A 17,054-nucleotide genomic window follows, 5' to 3' on the forward strand; every position below is an offset into this window, starting at 1 on the left:
GCCTCGGGGTGCCATGTGCAGCGAGGCCCGTGTTCAGGCAGGAGCTCCAGTCACGTGGGGGAGAGAGATGAGGTGTGCTGGGAGCCCCTCCCCGTGTCCCCCGGCGACCTCCCTGTGCGTCCTTCCCTGGGGGTATCGTGCTCATCTGCATATGTTCTCCGTGTTTGGTATAGGAAATGGCTTTTTTCCCTTTGTTAGCTGGGCACCTGGTCGCTAGGCGACAGATGGCGGGAGGTCACCTCGTCCTGTCGACCATAGTCAGGTTGGGCTGTGTCTCTGGCCGGGGCAGGCAGGTGCTGCACCCTCTTCCCCGTCAGCCCTTCAGGCTCCTGTCCCTCAGGCAGCATCACTTAGGGGTGAGAAAAAACACCAGAAGCGCCTGGCCCATGGCAGTCAGCTCAGGCCGGGCGCCAGGGTCAGTCTGGCCTATCCCGGGCTTCTGTGGTGGGCAGTGCACGCTGTGTGCCATTCTGGGTCAGAGGCGGCCCAGGCTTCTCCCTGGTCAGAGGGCAAGGAAGCCATAGACTTGAGAGCAGCCAGGCCTGGCCAGCCGCTGCGTGCAGGTCAACCCCACAGAGATCTGGACCCAAGGTTGCTGCCCATGCCATTGGGAGCCCACCCCACCCCGGCCACCCGACCAAGAGGTCCAATCTGCATCCCCACTCAGTGACCAGAAACTCTGACCTGGGCCTCAGCCCCGCAGGCTGGGCCCCCAGTGAAGCAGACGAGAGGGAACCATCTGTGGTCAGGGGTCCTGCTCCTGGTGCCTCTACCTGCCCCTATTTCTCTCACCATTTCTGGCCTCCGAGGCACAGGAAAGCTGCATCTCCCCAGCCATTTCAGCACCATCTGAACCTTTCCCGGGTGTTTGTCTCTTGTTCGCCTCTTGCCACTGTCTGACTTTGCTTTATCACTCAGTCTCATGCTGGCAAGAGATGGGCACTGGACTAGGTCTGCACACTTGGGGCGAGGCTGTGTGCTGTGGATGCACACCATTGTCTCCGGGGCATCGTGCTGCCGCCTCTGGGTCTGCTACCTCGGCACCCAGACCGCGAGGCCTGGCGTTGTCCCCTGGGGGCTGTGAGGACGCGGGCCTCAATGGGGCCCTGGTGCGGGGGGGCTTGCGCCGCAGACGTCGCCAGACACCCGGTCACGTGTGCAGTGTCCAGCACAGGAGCACAGAGTCCTCCCACCTCTCAGGGAAGCCCCGTGTCCCTGCGTCAAGGTCTGGAGCTCTGCCAGGAGAGGGCGGCTCCCAGCTCCTGAGGCGGGCCCTGTGAGCTCCTTCCTTCCATGCTGGGGAGCCTGCAGTCCTCGATCCGCTGCCGTTTCCTTAATGTGCCTTTGTGCACAGTGAAGCTCCCCCGGTACTGCTAAACATTCTCGTCCCAGCAGCACTCGGCTCTCCACCTGTGGTGGCCTTTCCCAGGAATGGAAAACGAACCGAGGGGCAGAAAGTGCCAGCCAGGAAGCATCCTCCTGCCGTCACGGGAAACTGAGGCTCGGGAGGGTGAGCGCTTGTGCAGCAGGCGAGGGGCCAGGGTGGGGCACCAGTGATGGGGCCACCGCTCATGACAACGCCAGACGAGTGCAGACCTTGTGACCAAGTGTGGAACAGGCCCCCCAGAACTGGGCTGTCCTGATGGTGGAGCACCCGGAGGCATCTGGGGTCTTTGTTGGCATGAAAAGTGTCCTTGGGCAGCCAGTGTTTCTGTGAGGTGGTCACAGAGGGTGGACGAGGACACAATTTACCTAAATACGAGTCCACACATGTCCTAGTGCTGTCCCCTGACGGGGCCTGGAGGCGGGAGCACCTCTCAGGCCCAGATCTCGGTTTCCAGCATGTTCTCTAGTCAAGGCTACCAGGGCTCCTCAGGGACGTCGCTGGCCCTGGGACTGGGGCAAGGAATGCATCAGACATGTAGTGCCAGAGAGTGCGGAGATGACCAAATACGTGCTGGGGGACGGAGGTCACAAGAACCAGCTGAAGAGCTCCCAAAGGCCCAAGTGGAACAATTTGAGCACCAAAGAGGTGGCTCAGAGCTGGATCCTGACTCCAGGTGCGAGGAAGGACCCTCACGTCCATGCTGATGCAGATGGTGGACTTAAAAGGGAGTGATGGCCCAGTGCCGTTTTTTGCAGAAATAGAAAAACCCCTCCTGAAATTCATATGAAATCTCAAGAAAACCTGAATAGCCAAAACAATCCTCAAAAGGTAGGATAAAGTTGGAGAACTCACATTTCTGATTTCAAAACTTACTACAAAGCCACAGTAGTCAAAACAGTGTGGCGCCGGCATAAAGACAGACATGCAGACCACGGACGAGAAGAGAGAGCCCAGAGTCTACTCCTGTGCACGGGGAGATGATGCTGACAAGGCCGCCAAGGCCATTCGGTGGGCAAAGGACAGTCTTTACGACACAACCAGACATCTACACACAACACAATGAAGATGGACCCTTAACTCACACTATTTTCAGAGATTCACTAAGAGGTAAAAAAACTAAACATAAGAGCTAACACTATAAAACTCTTAGAAGAAAACACAGGGGAAAAGTTTCATGACATCAGATCTGGCAGTGATTTCTTGGATATGACACCAAAAGCACAGGCAGCAAAAGTGAAAATAGATAAATTGGACTTGATCAAAATCAAAACCTTTCGTGCCTCAAAAAACGCTATCAACAGAGTGAAAAGGCAATCCACAAAACAGGAGAAAATAGTTGCAAATCACATATCTGAGAAGAGTTTACTATCCAAAATATATAGAGATTGCCTGAAACCCAACAACAAAAAAACAACCTGACTGAAAAATGGGTGAAGGACTTGAATAGACATTTCTCCAAAGAAGACAAACATATGGCCAAAAGCACATGAAGATGCTCATGAGGGAAAAGCAAGTCAAAACAATGAGATACTGCTTCACACCCTAAATTAGTATGGCAATTATAAAAAAAAAAACAAAAAAAACAAAATAGCAAGTGTTGGTGAGGACGTGGAGAAATTGGAACCTTTGTGCACTGTTAGTGGGAATGTAAAATGTGCAGCCACTGTGAAAAATAGTATGACAGTTTCTCAAAAAATTAAATATAGAACTTCCACATAAGCCATCAATTCCACTTTTGGATATACACCCAAAAAAATTGACAGCAGGGACTCAACAGATGTTTGCACACCCGTGTTCACAGCAGCATCATTCACAATGGGCAAGAGGCAGGAGCAACCCCATTGTCTATCAACAGATGAATGGATAAAGAAAATGTAGAATACACATACAGGAATATTATTCAGCTTTAAAAAAGAAGGAAATTCTGCTGCGTGTTATGACATGGATAGACCTTGAGGACATTATGCTGAGTGAAATGAGTCAAACACAAAAGGACACATACTATGATTCCACTTACATGAGGTCCCTTGAGGAGTCAAATCCATAGACAGAAAGTAGATGTTGGGTCCCAAGAGCTGTGGAAGGGGGATGGGGAGTTAGTAATTAGTGAGGACATAGTTTCAGTTTGAAAAGATGAAACATTTCTGGAAATGGGTGGTGGTGATGGCTGCGCAACAACGTGAATGTGCTTAATGCCGCTGAACTACACAATGGAAAATGATTAAAATTTTATGTGTATTTTGTCACAAAAATATTTAAAAATTAATTGAGAACAAAAGGAGGTAGGGATGAGCATTGGCCTTGGGGACTTCAGGGTTGAACTGAAGCTTGCCGATGTCATTTTACTTGAATCTAGTAGACAGAGAAGAGACGCTGGGGGCAGCGTCCGTGCCGGCTTTCCTTTGCCCCCTCCAACTCCAAGCCCAGGCGTCCACACTGTCCCGCCTGCAGCCCCGTTGTATTGCGCTGACCTCAGCTGGACTACGAGACTGGGGCCCTGCTGACCTGGCCCAGCGACTGGTGGGAACCAGGGGTGCCCGCATCCCCCAGTAACAGAGGGCATGACCTTTCAGAGGCAGGTCGCGACTGGTGGGGACCAGGGGTGCCCGCATCCCCCAGTAACAGAGGGCATGACCTTTCAGAGGCAGGTCGCTGCGCCCGCACAGACTTTCTCAGTAGCTTCATCCCACTAATCATGGGGAAGGTGGGATGCTGGGCGTCCAGGCCTGTCCTCCAATGTCACAGGTCACCCTCCAATGTCACAGGTCACTCTCTGATGTCACAGGCCACGCCCTCTGGTGTCACAGGTCACATCCTCTGGTGTCACAGGCCATGTCCTCTGGTGTCACAGGCACATCCTCTGATGTCACAGGTCATGCTCGCTGGTGGCAGTCACGTCCTTATGGACAGGCAGCCACGCTTCCAGCCCCGTGTTGTGTTCAGGGCCGTGGAGGGTGGCCCGTCCCCAAAGGAAGCTCAGCGTGGTGTTTGCGGGTTCCTTGTGCGGTGCCAGGTGTGGGCTGATGGGGCCCTTTCCTCCATCCTGGGCTGTCTTCAGGGCAGTGGCCCCTTGGAGGGAGGCACGCCCACTGGTGGGCCCCAGGTCACCCCTGCAGCGCACTTAGAAAGTGGGCTTGGGGCCAGCCCCGCGGCTTAGCGGTTAAGTGCTCGCGCTCCGCTACTGGCGGCCCAGGTTCGGATCCCGGGCACACAACAACACACCGCTTCTCCGGCCATGCTGAGGCCGTGTCCCATGTACAGCAACTAGAAGGATGTGCAGCTATGACATACAACTATCTACTGGGGCTTTGGGGGAAAAAAATAAATAAAATTATTAAAAAAATTATTAAAAAAAACAAAGTGGGCTCGGAGACCAGCTCCGACCGGAAGACTGGGGGCTGGCGTCTGTCCTTGTTTGGATGAGATCCTGTGGTTGGGACGAGGTTCCCATCTCTGAAGCGCCAGTGGGGCTCTGGACGAGCCAGCCCAGTGAGGGCCCTGGAGCCCGCCTGGTCCCACCATCACTCTGCGAGCGACTCCTGTGGGGGTCAATCTGGTGGTTTGGGGGAAGCACTACGGGGCGGCTGACCGTGAGTGACCTTGTTTTTCCCTCTGTTCCTGCTCCCCTGGGGAAGACATGGCTCCTGGAGCCTGAGTGCAGGCAGGTGAGTGTCCTGTGCTCTGCATCCTGGGCGGGCTGGGAAGATCGGCCCCGGGGCCACAGTTTCACGCTTCTCCTTGAAAACCCACATGTCTGTTTCAAAACAGGAGCCTCATAAAAGCAGAAGGCATAAAACAACCATTGAACACGTGTTCACACTCGCTGCCCAAAAAGAGAGAGCGTGGGTGACAGGCCCGGGTGCTGAGGGGCGGAGCAGCTGGAGGATGTGCGTGTTCTCCGGTCCTCACGGGCCCGAGAGCAGCGTCTGTCCGCCCAGCACATGCTGACTGTGCGCCTGCCGTGGCTGTGGGCCGTGGCCGTGCTTTCGCATGCCCGACACTGTGGACGTTGCTGAGGCTCAGAAGCCGGTGCTGAGCCGGCCTCTGACCTCCCAGTGCAGGTGCTTCCTTTCACTCACCCGCCATTAAAACAGGCTTTACTTGTAGTGTTTGGGTGAACGGCACTGATTTCAGTTCATCCTTTTCTGTGTACAATTCCTGCTTTTTCCAACTTCCTTCTGACTACTGTTTTCTTTGCTCCCCAAAACTGGTCAGCCTTCGGGTCCGTGTATGTCCAGTAGCCACTGTGCATAAATTGTGCCCTAGATCATTCACACTGATTTCACTAACTAATGCTCTTTTAACTCTATGAAACAGCCATTGGTCCAGTTAGGCCAGGAGTCACCCCTAAACTCCAGCGATCCCGAGTATTTGGTTTGGATCTGGCGGGTCCGAGGCAGCCTGTGGTCCGTGTTTTCTTGGGCTCCTGCCAGGGGGTGGCCGTGGGAGCGACGCCCAGCTCGCGTGTTTTATTCTCCGTTGTCCTAGGTGCTGTGTGGATTTTAGTTCACACAGATTTATCTTTAAAATCAGTCAAAACAGTCCTTTTCTGAGAATTGGCCTGCAGTCCAATAACGTGAGAAGTGTTGCTGACGAGCTTCAGACCTAATGTCATAAACTGAGATTGTCGAGACGCTGACCCAGAACGAGCACGTGAGCCGGGTTCAATTAGGCAGCAGGCACATTGAGATGGTCTCAGTGCCACCAAAGCCTGCCCCGGGGGGTATTGTCAACGTCAACATCTGGACACGTGGACAAGGGGGTAATGGGGCTGGACACAGCCTTATGCAGGGTGGCATCCAAGGGTGCTCTCCCCACCGCTGTCCCAAGCCTCGAAGGAAGGAGGAGAGCCCGGGAGCGCAGGGCCCGGGCCATCCTGTCCCTCTCCAGGCTTTGGGGAACGTCAGCCAGAGTCACGGCCACTGTCCTCGGAAAGCCAGGATACAGACACATGCGTGGAGAGGCTGCAGAGACCCTCAGGCCTCGCTAAAACAGACGTCCAGACAGCAGGGGATGAGTCCTGCTGTGGACACAGCTCTGCGGGGCCACCTGCATTTACCACCGGTCTCGACCTGCACCGTCTGATAGGACTGTCCTCCATGATGGAATGTTCCAGGTCTGTGCAGTCTGTGGGGGTCCCCCACCATGTGTGGCTACCGAGCACTAGAAGTGTGGCCCACGTGACAGAGGAATGGATTTCTCCGTTTCATTTTAACACTCGAGACGCCACACGGGCCAGTGGCTCCCATGTTGGAGGCCCAGGTTCCGGCCCGCAGCCCCGGGGGCTCATTATTCTCCCCACTCCAGCCACTAGTGGCCGGGGTCTGGCAGCTGTCAAGTGGGGGAGCCAGATTTGGACCTAGGCTGTGTGACACCAGAGCCTGTGCTCTCCTCGAACACTGTCCCATGGTAGTGGCGTCTTAGCAGTTTTGGGTGGCTGTAGTGGCTTCCTCTGGAAGCGTCCGCCTGATGCGGAAATCTCAACATTGTCTAGGTCAGCTGTCTCGTTTGTTTCCTTGGAGACAGCTGCCCCTGACCTCGCCCCGGGGTGTCTGGAGAACTCTCTAGAAGGGCAGGCTCCCCGGGGATGGAGTGACAGCCTCCCCTGCACTCTGCACACGGCTGAACTGGAGGAGTATCCAGAAGTCTTGAGGGACATGGTTTAACCACCACGATTTGGCAGAGGGATGTGGTTTTGTGCTCATTCTGCACCAACTTCCCCACCGCCGCCCTGGCCTGGAGGTGCCCACCGTCCACGGGCTGCAGACCTTCTGTGGGGCTGCAGACCGTCCGTGGGGCTGCAGACTGTCTGTGGGGCAGACCGTCCGTGGGGCTGTAGACCGTCCACGGGGCTGTCTGAACACCAGTGCACGGAAGAAGACAGCCGCCTGAACCACGTTTTCAGGAAAACCACCAAATAGAGGGATTCACATGTTTAAGTAAAAATACCACCTGCATTTTTTGTGTTGCAAAATTGTTCAGAAATAAGTGCTATCAACAAAGCACAGTCCTTGTCGTGGGACGACGAGGTGAGGGGAACACCTGTTTGATTTGAGGTGACTCAGTTCCCACAAGGAAAGCCAGGGCGTCTGGCCTTCAGATGGACACTCCTGTCTGCGTGGCAGTTTCAGGGCCTTGGGGCCACCGTGAACCCCCTAAATAGGAAGTCCTTTCCCAAGAGCCTGAGCGGTGGGCCAGTGCCTGCCCCCTCCTCTGGCCCCCGGCCCCCAGCCCAGCCCCTCGCTATGGCCCGCTCCACACCCCGTCCTCCTGCTGCAGGAAAAGCCAACCTCAGTCCCAGCTGAAGACCCACTCGACCTCGAGGCCCAGCTCCCAGGGACCTCAAGGCTTCCCAGACCCCCTCAGTGCCCCAGAATCACGTCCCTCCTCGGGTTGGGGGAGGGGCTTAGGTGGGGAGGCTGTCTGTCCTCTCCACCCTGAAGGGAGGAGCCGTGTCTGGGTTCTGGTTGTTTCTAACACTCGTTGCCCTGGGCAGGCGCTGACCTCGGAGCTTTCCTCCCCGCTCCTTGTGAGGGGAGAACCAGGACTGTCTCACAGGGCCGGGGGGAGACGGGGGGTGGTTACTGTCTGTGCCAGGCAGGCTTGTGGTCCCTCCTGGAAGGCTGTGGCATCCTCTTCCTGGAGACACAAACAATTCCTGGGAAGAGCTGGTGCTCGGCACACGAAGCAGACCCCAGGGCCCTCGGCACGCCTGCAGCCTAGGGGTCTGGGACCCCTTCCATGGAGCAGATGTGGCTCTGCTGAAGCCCCCGCTGTGTTCAGTTCTCTGGACAGAAGCCTCGCACAGGCTCCAGGGCTCGGACTCGGGTTCTGGCCAGCTGTGGGAAGCATCCGCGGGTCCAGCATCTCACTGAGCGCAGAGCAGCTGAGGGGCTGCACCTAGAGGGCCGCATGGTGCTCTCCGGGGGCAGGGCTGTCTGGGGTGCATTCAAGCTTAATGATAATAGCGGGGCTGCCTGAAGGTGCACAGGGTGCGCCCTGGGAGGTCATCTGGCCGTGGCGTGGATGTTGCGCGAGGCTGCAGTGCTCAAGGATTCCCAGGGATGCTGGCAGGACGGTGACGCTGGGCGGCCCCTGTGGAGGGTCCTCACCGGACCACCTGTGCCTGGGGAGGGGGTGCACACAGGACTGATAGCCACTGCTTGCCGAGTGGACCCCACCCCAGGGTGTCTGGAGAACTCTCTAGAAGGGCAGGCTCCCCAAGGACGGGGATGGGACCCAGGGGACAGATCCGAGCCCCACTCCTCACTCCTCACGCGACTTCCCATCCTGGGGGACTGCTGGGGGCCTGGCATCCTTGGGGGGCGGTCAATAATGGTGATATTCCATCAGCTGTCTCACTCTTTTTGGCCTCATTTTTTTAAGCGGGTTTTCAAATCTACTTCCTTCCAAATACCAGTTTACTGAGATGTTTACTTACTTGTCTTTGTGCCTTGGTTCCTTGCTTCCTCCTGGGGTCAAGGAAAGCGGGGCTTCTGACCCCGTCTGCTCACACATGTATTCGTTCTGTCGCTGCAGAGGCTTTCCTCTGAAGAACTCCTATGAACCACACGTGTCCTCACGTGCTCACGTGTGTTCCGTGTTTGCATGTTGTGTGAGCCCTGGTGAAACATGCACTCTGGGACAAGGGGGAAGCGTGTTCCGAGTGGTCCTGCAGACGGAGGGCGCAGCCCTGGGCTCATGAGCTCTCTCCTCACCAGGAGCTGGAGCAGCAGCTCGTGATAGAGAAAAGAAACTACCGGAAGACTCTGAAGTTCTACCAGAAGCTCTTACAGAAGGAGAAGCGGAGTAAAGGTAGCGTTGGGGTCCGCGTGCCAGAGCACGGGGTTGGGGGCCACCCTGTGCTAACTCTGACCTGTCCCCAGGCTCCGAGGTGAAGACCATGTTGTCCAAATTGAAAGGGCAGCTGGAAGAAATGAAGGCCAAGGTCCAGTTCCTGGGACTGGTCAAGAAGTACCTCCAGGCAAGTCTGCATTTCTGCTCCCCTCCCTCCCGAGGCCTTAACACTCCGTGGGTTTTCCTGCCGTTAGAACCTTGGAAATCAGCACACGTTAAAAGTTGTAAAAACATACCTGATTGTTGAAGGGCCACAAGCTGTGTCACCCCCTAGGTCAGTGGCAGGGTGGCGGGGCACACGTGCCCCACACACGCCTGGTGGCAGCGGGTCAACCAGGCAGCAGCGACTCACTGCCCGCCCCCCCCCAGGTCATGTACGCAGAGCGATGGGGCCTTGAGCCCTGCGCCCTGCCTGTGATCGTGAACATCGCGGCGGCCCACTGTGACACGCTGGACTTCAGCCCCCTGGACGAGTCCTCGTCCCTCATCTTCTACAATGTCAGCAAGCACCCGCAGGGCAGTAGACGGAAGAAGGCCCGCGTCCTGCAGGCCGGCACGCCACTGGGGCTCATGGCGTACCTGTACTCCAGGTACGGCCACACCCCGCGGGAGGGGCGGGCTGTGGCTCCCCTGTCCCCCTCAGGCCTTTTGAGAGCCAAAAGGAAAAGCAAAGAAAGAAATAGGCCCCAAGGAGGTGAAGGGGTGGGAAAAGTTTCCACCTTCCCTCATCTGAGGGGTTGCACGTTTTTTTAATTGAGAAAAAATTTTCATCGGAGTTCTAAGTTGCCTTGTGTTAGGCGCCACGTGGCTCCCTCACGGAGCTCCTGGCCTGAGTAGCCGCAGGCTCCGCCAGATGCGCACCTGTGGTCCTGAGCGTCTGGGTCTCAGGTGTGCCCGCCCTGACCATCAACGTGGCCCCAGGTCATGGTTCTCAGACACAGGACCCACAGGCTCCCTTGACCCAGTGGCCTGGCCCACTCCTGGGCATGGGACCCGGTGGGCCAGGGTTGGGCACAGACCAACTTCCCAGGCAGTGGTGGAGGCCTCACCCCAATCTGGGCTTCTGGGGACTCGTGACACCATTTTGGAGCCTCTGGGGTCTTCTGTGAGCTGGAGGCTGTAGTGACCCCAGAACTAATGGCCAGGTATGAACAGGAGACACCGAGGAAGGCTGTCAGGGGACGAGGGCTCTCAGGGGCCAAGGGGAGCAGGGCAGTCCTCCCGGACAGCTGCCTCTTCCTACGCACCCCGTTCTCCCGAGGTGGGCTGCGCCTGGTCGTGCTGGGGACCTCCTGCCGGCCAGGGACTCCATGCCAACCCTCAGACTCAGGCCTCAGCATCCTCCTCTGTAAGATGTGTGCATCGCACACCCACCGGCAGCCCGCTGGGCTGTTACAGGAGACGTGTGTGCATGTGGTATGTGTATGATGTGAGTGGTGTGTGTATTGGGGGGTATCACGTGGAGTGTTGTGTATGACGTGTGTGCACACACCATCTCCAACCAGGGGAGAGGCTCATCTCCACAGACCCTGTGGGCGTCCCTTTGCAGGGCAGGCTGGGCTGGTGGCTGCCTAGTCCCTGGCCTGAGTCTGGCCACAGCGTCCCCAGCCCACAGAGGCCCCAGGCTGACCAGGTGACTGGTTCCCTCATTCTTAGGATGCGATGTCCCCACCCTAGAGCTCCTCCTCCCAGGGGTAGGGAGGGGGCCTTGCCAGGACCCCCCACTTTTCTTTCTCACTCCCAACCCTTGTGACTGAGGATGGGGGATGCTCGGCGAAGGAGAGGGCCCCCCCATCTGCCTGGTTTCACCCTAACAAAACCAAGAAGTTTGGGGCACAAATTGTCACTTCTCTTTCCAAATGCAGTGATTGCAGGCTCAGGGGCCGGGGTCACGGCCTGTGCACAGCAGTTTTCTTAATTAAAAGATTCTGAAAGGAGATGCTCACAGTGAGGGGCCTTAAAACGTGATGTTAAGAAAAGGTCCTCACACTGGAAATAGTTGGGAAATTCTGATGTTTTCAGTGCCCACACACACCTTCCACTTCTCCAGTGGGTCTCCTGCCTGCCCCATCCCAGCAAGGGGCACCCACGTACACACACACACATTCACTCCTCACACTCATTCACGCTCACACGCTCAGGATTCACACACACACTCTCTCACATATCTGCCCCAGAACTGCTAACGAAGGCTGAGGGGAGCCAGGCCTCCCCCCTTACCTGAAGCACAGGTAGGGTTGGGTGGAGAGGAGAGGCCTCCCGGGACCCCGGGACTGGCCGCGAGGCCGGGCTGTGGTCTCACTGCCTCCCTTGCCCCAGCGACGCCTTCCTGGAGGGTTACGTGCAGCAGTTCCTGTACACCTTCCGCTACTTCTGCACGCCCCAGGACTTCCTGCACTTCCTCCTCGACCGCATCAGCAGCACCCTGTGCAGGTATGGCCGCAGCCTCTCAGCTCCACGTCCCAGGCCCTGCAGGGGGCGACACAGCCGCAGGGTGGACCCCGGGGCGCCTCCTTGTGCTGTGAAGGGCGAGGAGTCCCTATGACCCTGACAAGGACGATGGCGGAGCCCAGCTGAAGGTTGAGGCGAGGACAGGGTGGCGCAGAGAAAGGAGCCAGCAGGTGCAGGAGGGGACGGTGGCCTGGAGAGGTGGCTGATGCCCATGGAGGGGGCAGGGGTGGGGAAGGCAAACTGTGGGGGCAGGGACAGGTGGGAGTCAGAGGATGAGCACCAAGCCGCAAGGCGGGAGGAGGGTCCGCCCCGAGGGCTGGTGGGGGAAGGGGTGGTGGGCGGTGGCTGGACACACTCCGGCCTGTTCTCTGAGCTGGCTGTCCCACACCCCCATGCACCACTCTCACCAGGCCTGCCCTCACGCCCAGTCTGGGCCCCCCCCGCAGCCTCAGGCCATCAGCGTCAGCTCCCTCCTTGGGGGAGAGGGCCTCGCAGGAGACCCCACTCCCCTGCTCCTTCCACATATGGAGCCGGGCTCCCCTTCTGCCTCTCAGAGGCGCTGCACGCTGCTTCCTGGCCCCCCTTGCGCCGTGGGGGTGGCAGGTGCTCCAGGACAGGGCACAGGTGGGGTAGAGGAGAGGCAGCAGGCCCCTGCCCCGAGACGCTGCCTCTCTCCTCTGTCCCCAGGCGAGCAGGGTGGGGGTGAAATACCCCCTCAAAGGAAGAGCAGCATTCAAATCCCACGCACGCTCCTTTGCTTGTCGGCGTGACCCCGGGCAAGACGCCTGCCTGTGCTGGGCCCTCCTGGCAGCAGACAGGCCTCTTGATGCTGGCAGGGGATCCTGCACAGTTCAGGCCTCTTCCCTTCTGCCTCCAGGGCCCACCAGGACCCCACCTCGACCTTCACCAAGATCTACAAGCGGAGCTTCTGCCTCCTGCAGGCCTGGGTGGAAGACTGCTACACAGTGGACTTCATGAGGAACGCCGGGCTCCTGGGGAGGCTCGAGGACTTCATCTCCTCCAAGGTGACCGCTGGGCAGAGCCGGCGGCCCCTGCACCCCCGAGGGCACACTGGGGGAGTAGGAGCCACCTCCCCTGTCCAGGAGGTGGCAGTGACCGCCCTGTGCTTCTGCCCAGATCCTGCCCCTGGATGGCTCTGCAGAGCACCTGTTGGGCCTCCTGGAAGTGGGCATGGACCGGAGGGCCGAGGGTGCCCCACGAGGCACAGACCTGGAGGACCCCAAGGAGGCTGAGGAGGACACCAGACCCCTCAATGCCTTCTGTAAGAGGCTCTCAGAAGATGGAATCTCCCGGAAGGTGGGGGCCTTTCCCAAGGGAGGGCCTCCCGGGGCAGGCAGGTGCCCACCCCTGAGCTCAGCCTTCAGGACCCAGCAAGCGAGTGCACACTCACACGTGTACACGCATACTCAGGCACACACACGCACATGCACGCACATTCGCACGTGCTCACCCGTCATGCACATGCGTGAACATTTGTCTGTGTGCATGCACACGTGCAAGTGCACACAAGCACACACATGTGCTCCCCGTGTTGCCAGTCCTGGACACCAGCCCTCTGGGGCTGGCACTTCCTGTCTCCCCCTCGCCCTGGGCAAGGACAGCAGAGGGGTCCGGCCAGGCACTCAGATGACCTCACCTAACTGACCCTCCAGCCAGAGGTCTGCGTGGAAGAAACCACTGTCAGGAAATGGCCTGTGATGGGGGTGGAGTTTGAGGGGAACTTTCCATAATATATGGGGACAGCCCCAAATTTCAGCAGCTCTGTCCATGGGGGAGCTATTGAAATGACAGCAGGTGTCCTCAAGCCAACATGGCCGCGGGCAAGGGGGATTTGCCCTGTGGCTCTAGCTGAGTCAGTCTGAAGGGTCCTGGGCCTGGAGGGCTTGGGTCCTCTGCCACCCCTGTCCCCACCCCCAGCGCTGCCTGGCCTTGCCCTGCAGAGCTTCCCCTGGAGGCTGTCCCGCAGCAACGGGCTGGCACTGCCACACCACAAGGAGCGCCAGTACACCATTGCATCCGCCCTGCCCAAGCCCTGCTTCTTTGAGGACTTCTGCGGCCCCTATGCCAAGGCCGGTGAGAAAGGGCCCTACTTCCTGACTGAGTACAGCACCCACCAGCTCTTCAGCCAGCTGACACTGATGCAGCAGGTGAGAGGGGCCACTCGGCCCTGCTGGTCTAGTGGGCAGCAGGCCCCAGGCTGGAGGGCGAGGGGGCGTCTAAGGGAGGGACGCTGTGGTACTCACGGGCCCTGAACAGATGTTTGGTGGAAGGACACACGGACGGGCAGTGAATGGGGCCAGTTGCCAATGCTCAGGCCCAGGGGAGGCCCCAGGAGGGGCTTGGGCTCCCGTCCCACACAGGGCACAAAGAGCCCGCCGTCCACGGGGCCCTGACACTCCCACTCGTGAGCATTAGAGGGCGCTCTGCAGGCCACCATGGGGCATGGGCCTCCTCCCTCTTGGAGCTGGGCACCCACCAGGGCTCAGGCAGGCCCCTCTGGTCCCGTCCCAAGCACAGCCCCCAGGCATCCCCTTCCCAGGCCCCCCGCCATCCTGAGGCCCCGTGTCACTTGGCAGGTGACAGCGACCCAGTGATCACGACTGGACAGACGTCAGGAGTCCCCCAGGGGCCCAGCCCTGCAGCACCCTGGGCAGGCGTTGAACCTGTGACTTCAGAGATGCCCCCCCATCACCCCCAGCCCCCAGGGACGCTGCCTTGACCAGGAGACCCCCTGGGGAAGGTGCCCTAAATGTCTGTCTCCTTGTCTCCTGCAGGAATTGTTTCAAAAGTGCCATCCTGTCCACTTCTTAAACTCACGAGCCCTGGGCGTCATGGACAAAAGTGTGGCCATTCCCAAGTGAGTGTCCGCTGCGGGGTGTCTGCCCCGGAGTTCTGGGATGGGTGGTTGGCAGGAGGGTCTTAGGGGCTTCACCTAGGTGTCTCATGGACACTCTGGGCTGAAGGGAGATGCTGGTGTCATGAACGACCTTGGAGCCAGACCCTCCCCACTCTGCAGAGCCCGACCTGCTGGGCCACCTGGATCTGGAGAGCCCTCTGCAGCCTCAGGGCCTGGAGGGCCACCTGCGCCCGCCCTCGCTGTGATGTGCACCTGTGTCTCTTCCAGAGCCAGCTCCTCCGAGTCTCTGTCGGCCAAAAGCTGCAGCTTATTTCTTCCCAACTACGTCCAGGACAAGTACCTATTACAGCTTTTAAGAAGTGCAGACGACGTCAGCACCTGGGTGGCTGCTGAAATTGTGACCAGCCACACCTCCAAGGTTGGTGCCTCAGCACCTCTGATCTCAGAGCAGGGTTTGGGGTACAACTGCATGGGGCGAGCGGCACCTCCTGTGGAATCCGAGTTGTTAGGTTCTCCAAGTGCATGGAATCCAAGGACCCAAGCAGGGCAAAGGGTAAAAGCAGCACCACAGCTTTAGTCGGCAGTAATATCAGACACACCATCCAGCTCTGCAACACACACCGCCTGTCACACCCCCAGCCTGGCATGCTCTTCACTCTATTGGGGAGTGCACATTGGCTCTGGACTACCATGAGAACCCTCTGTCATTGTGGAGTCTTTACACGTGTGTGTGCACACAGTCTCACACATGTGCATACGCTGTCATATGTACACACCATCACTCACACTCATTTTCACACACTCCCTCTCACAAATCCCTCACAGTCCCTCACACACACTTTGCTCTCACACAGTCCCTTTAACACACAGAGACCCTCATAAAAACTGTCCCTCACACACAGTCCCTTCTCAAACACACACCCTCACACACAGCCCCTGACACACCAAGTACCTCTCACACACAGTCCCTATCACACACAACACCTGACGCACAGTCTCTCACACACAGTCTTTCTCACACAGTCCCTATCACACACCCATTCCTTCTCACAGTCTTTCGCACTCACAGTCACTCTCACATACACAGTCCCTCTTAAACACAGTCACTCACTCATACAGCCCCTCAAATGCGGTTTCTCTCTCACACACAGTCCCTCATGCAAAGTTCTTCTCACACACACACACACATTCCCTCTCACACACAGTTCATTACAAACAATCCCTGTCACAGTCCCTCAGTCAGTCCCTCACAAATGCAGTCACTCACACACAGAGTGACCGTGAGTCCCTGTCACACACAGTCCCTCTTCATATGCAGACTCTCTCACACACAGTCTCTGTCACACACACAGTCCCTCTCACAGTCACAGTCCCTTTCACAAACAGTCTCTCTCACACAGTCTTTCTCTCACAATAGTCCCTCTCATAAACAGTCCTCACACATACAGTCCCTCACAAATGCTGTCCTTCTCACACACAGTCCCTCTAACACAGTCCTTCGTACATATAGTCCCTCACACACACACACACGTGCGTTGTCTCCTAAACACAAACCCTCTCACATACATTCCCTCAGAAACAGTCACACACAGTCCCTTGCACACATAGTCCCTCTCACACAGTCCTACACACACACACAGTCCCTCTCAACAGTCCCTCCAATACAATCTCTCACACACACTCACTCACACAGTTCCTCTGTCACACATATTACCTCATACATAGTCCGTCAGACACACAGTCGCTCACACACACATAGTTCCTCACACATTCATATGCCTCTCAAAACGTAGTCCCTCTCACACACAGTTTCTCACACACAGGCCCTCACATACACAGTCCCTATCACAAAGAGTTCTTGTCACACACAGTCCCTCTCACAGTCCCTCACACGCATATATCACATGTAGAGTTCCTCTCACACACAGTCCCTTTCTCAAATACAGCCCCTCTCGCTCACACTTCCTCTCATACACATACACTTCTCCTCACACACACACACCTCACTTACATTCCCTGATACACATTCCCTCACACAAAGTCTCTCACACACAGTCCCTCATGCATAGTTCCTCTCACACACGGTGCCTCTCACACACACTCCCTATCACACATTCCCTTTCACAGACACAGTGTCTTTCACAAACTGTCCTTCTCATTTACACTCCCTGACACACACAGTCCCTTTCACACAGTCCCTCTCACACAGTCCTTCTCAAGCGTAGTCAGTCTCATCCATAGTCTTTCACACACATACGTCCTCTCACAAACAGACATTCTCACACATAAAGTCCCTTTCACAGTAGTCCCTCAGACACATCCCTCACACACATAGTCCCTAACATATAGTTCCTCGCACACACACACCCCTCACATACAGCCCCTGTCACACACAGTCCCTCTCACATAATTCCTATCACACACAGTCCTCACACAGTCCTTCTCAAACGCAGTCTCACCCAGAGTCTTTCACACACACAC

At 57.3% G+C, this 17,054-nt stretch overlaps 1 protein-coding gene across 1 annotated transcript in view; it reads left to right on the forward strand.

Moving 5' to 3' along the window:
* Window positions 1-17,054, forward strand: part of KNDC1 (kinase non-catalytic C-lobe domain containing 1) — a 66,010-nt gene that overhangs the window by 40,272 nt on the left and 8,684 nt on the right. Inside the window, exons 18-26 of the mRNA XM_058544337.1 lie at window positions 9,109-9,202; window positions 9,274-9,371; window positions 9,614-9,834; window positions 11,564-11,677; window positions 12,573-12,720; window positions 12,833-13,012; window positions 13,657-13,863; window positions 14,491-14,573; window positions 14,841-14,991. Of these exons, the coding sequence (XP_058400320.1) occupies window positions 9,109-9,202; window positions 9,274-9,371; window positions 9,614-9,834; window positions 11,564-11,677; window positions 12,573-12,720; window positions 12,833-13,012; window positions 13,657-13,863; window positions 14,491-14,573; window positions 14,841-14,991 (1,296 nt within the window). The remainder of the gene's footprint in view (window positions 1-9,108; window positions 9,203-9,273; window positions 9,372-9,613; window positions 9,835-11,563; window positions 11,678-12,572; window positions 12,721-12,832; window positions 13,013-13,656; window positions 13,864-14,490; window positions 14,574-14,840; window positions 14,992-17,054) is intronic.

Source organism: Diceros bicornis, chromosome 6, assembly GCF_020826845.1.
Source record: "Diceros bicornis minor isolate mBicDic1 chromosome 6, mDicBic1.mat.cur, whole genome shotgun sequence".
NCBI classification, from domain to species: domain Eukaryota; kingdom Metazoa; phylum Chordata; class Mammalia; order Perissodactyla; family Rhinocerotidae; genus Diceros; species Diceros bicornis.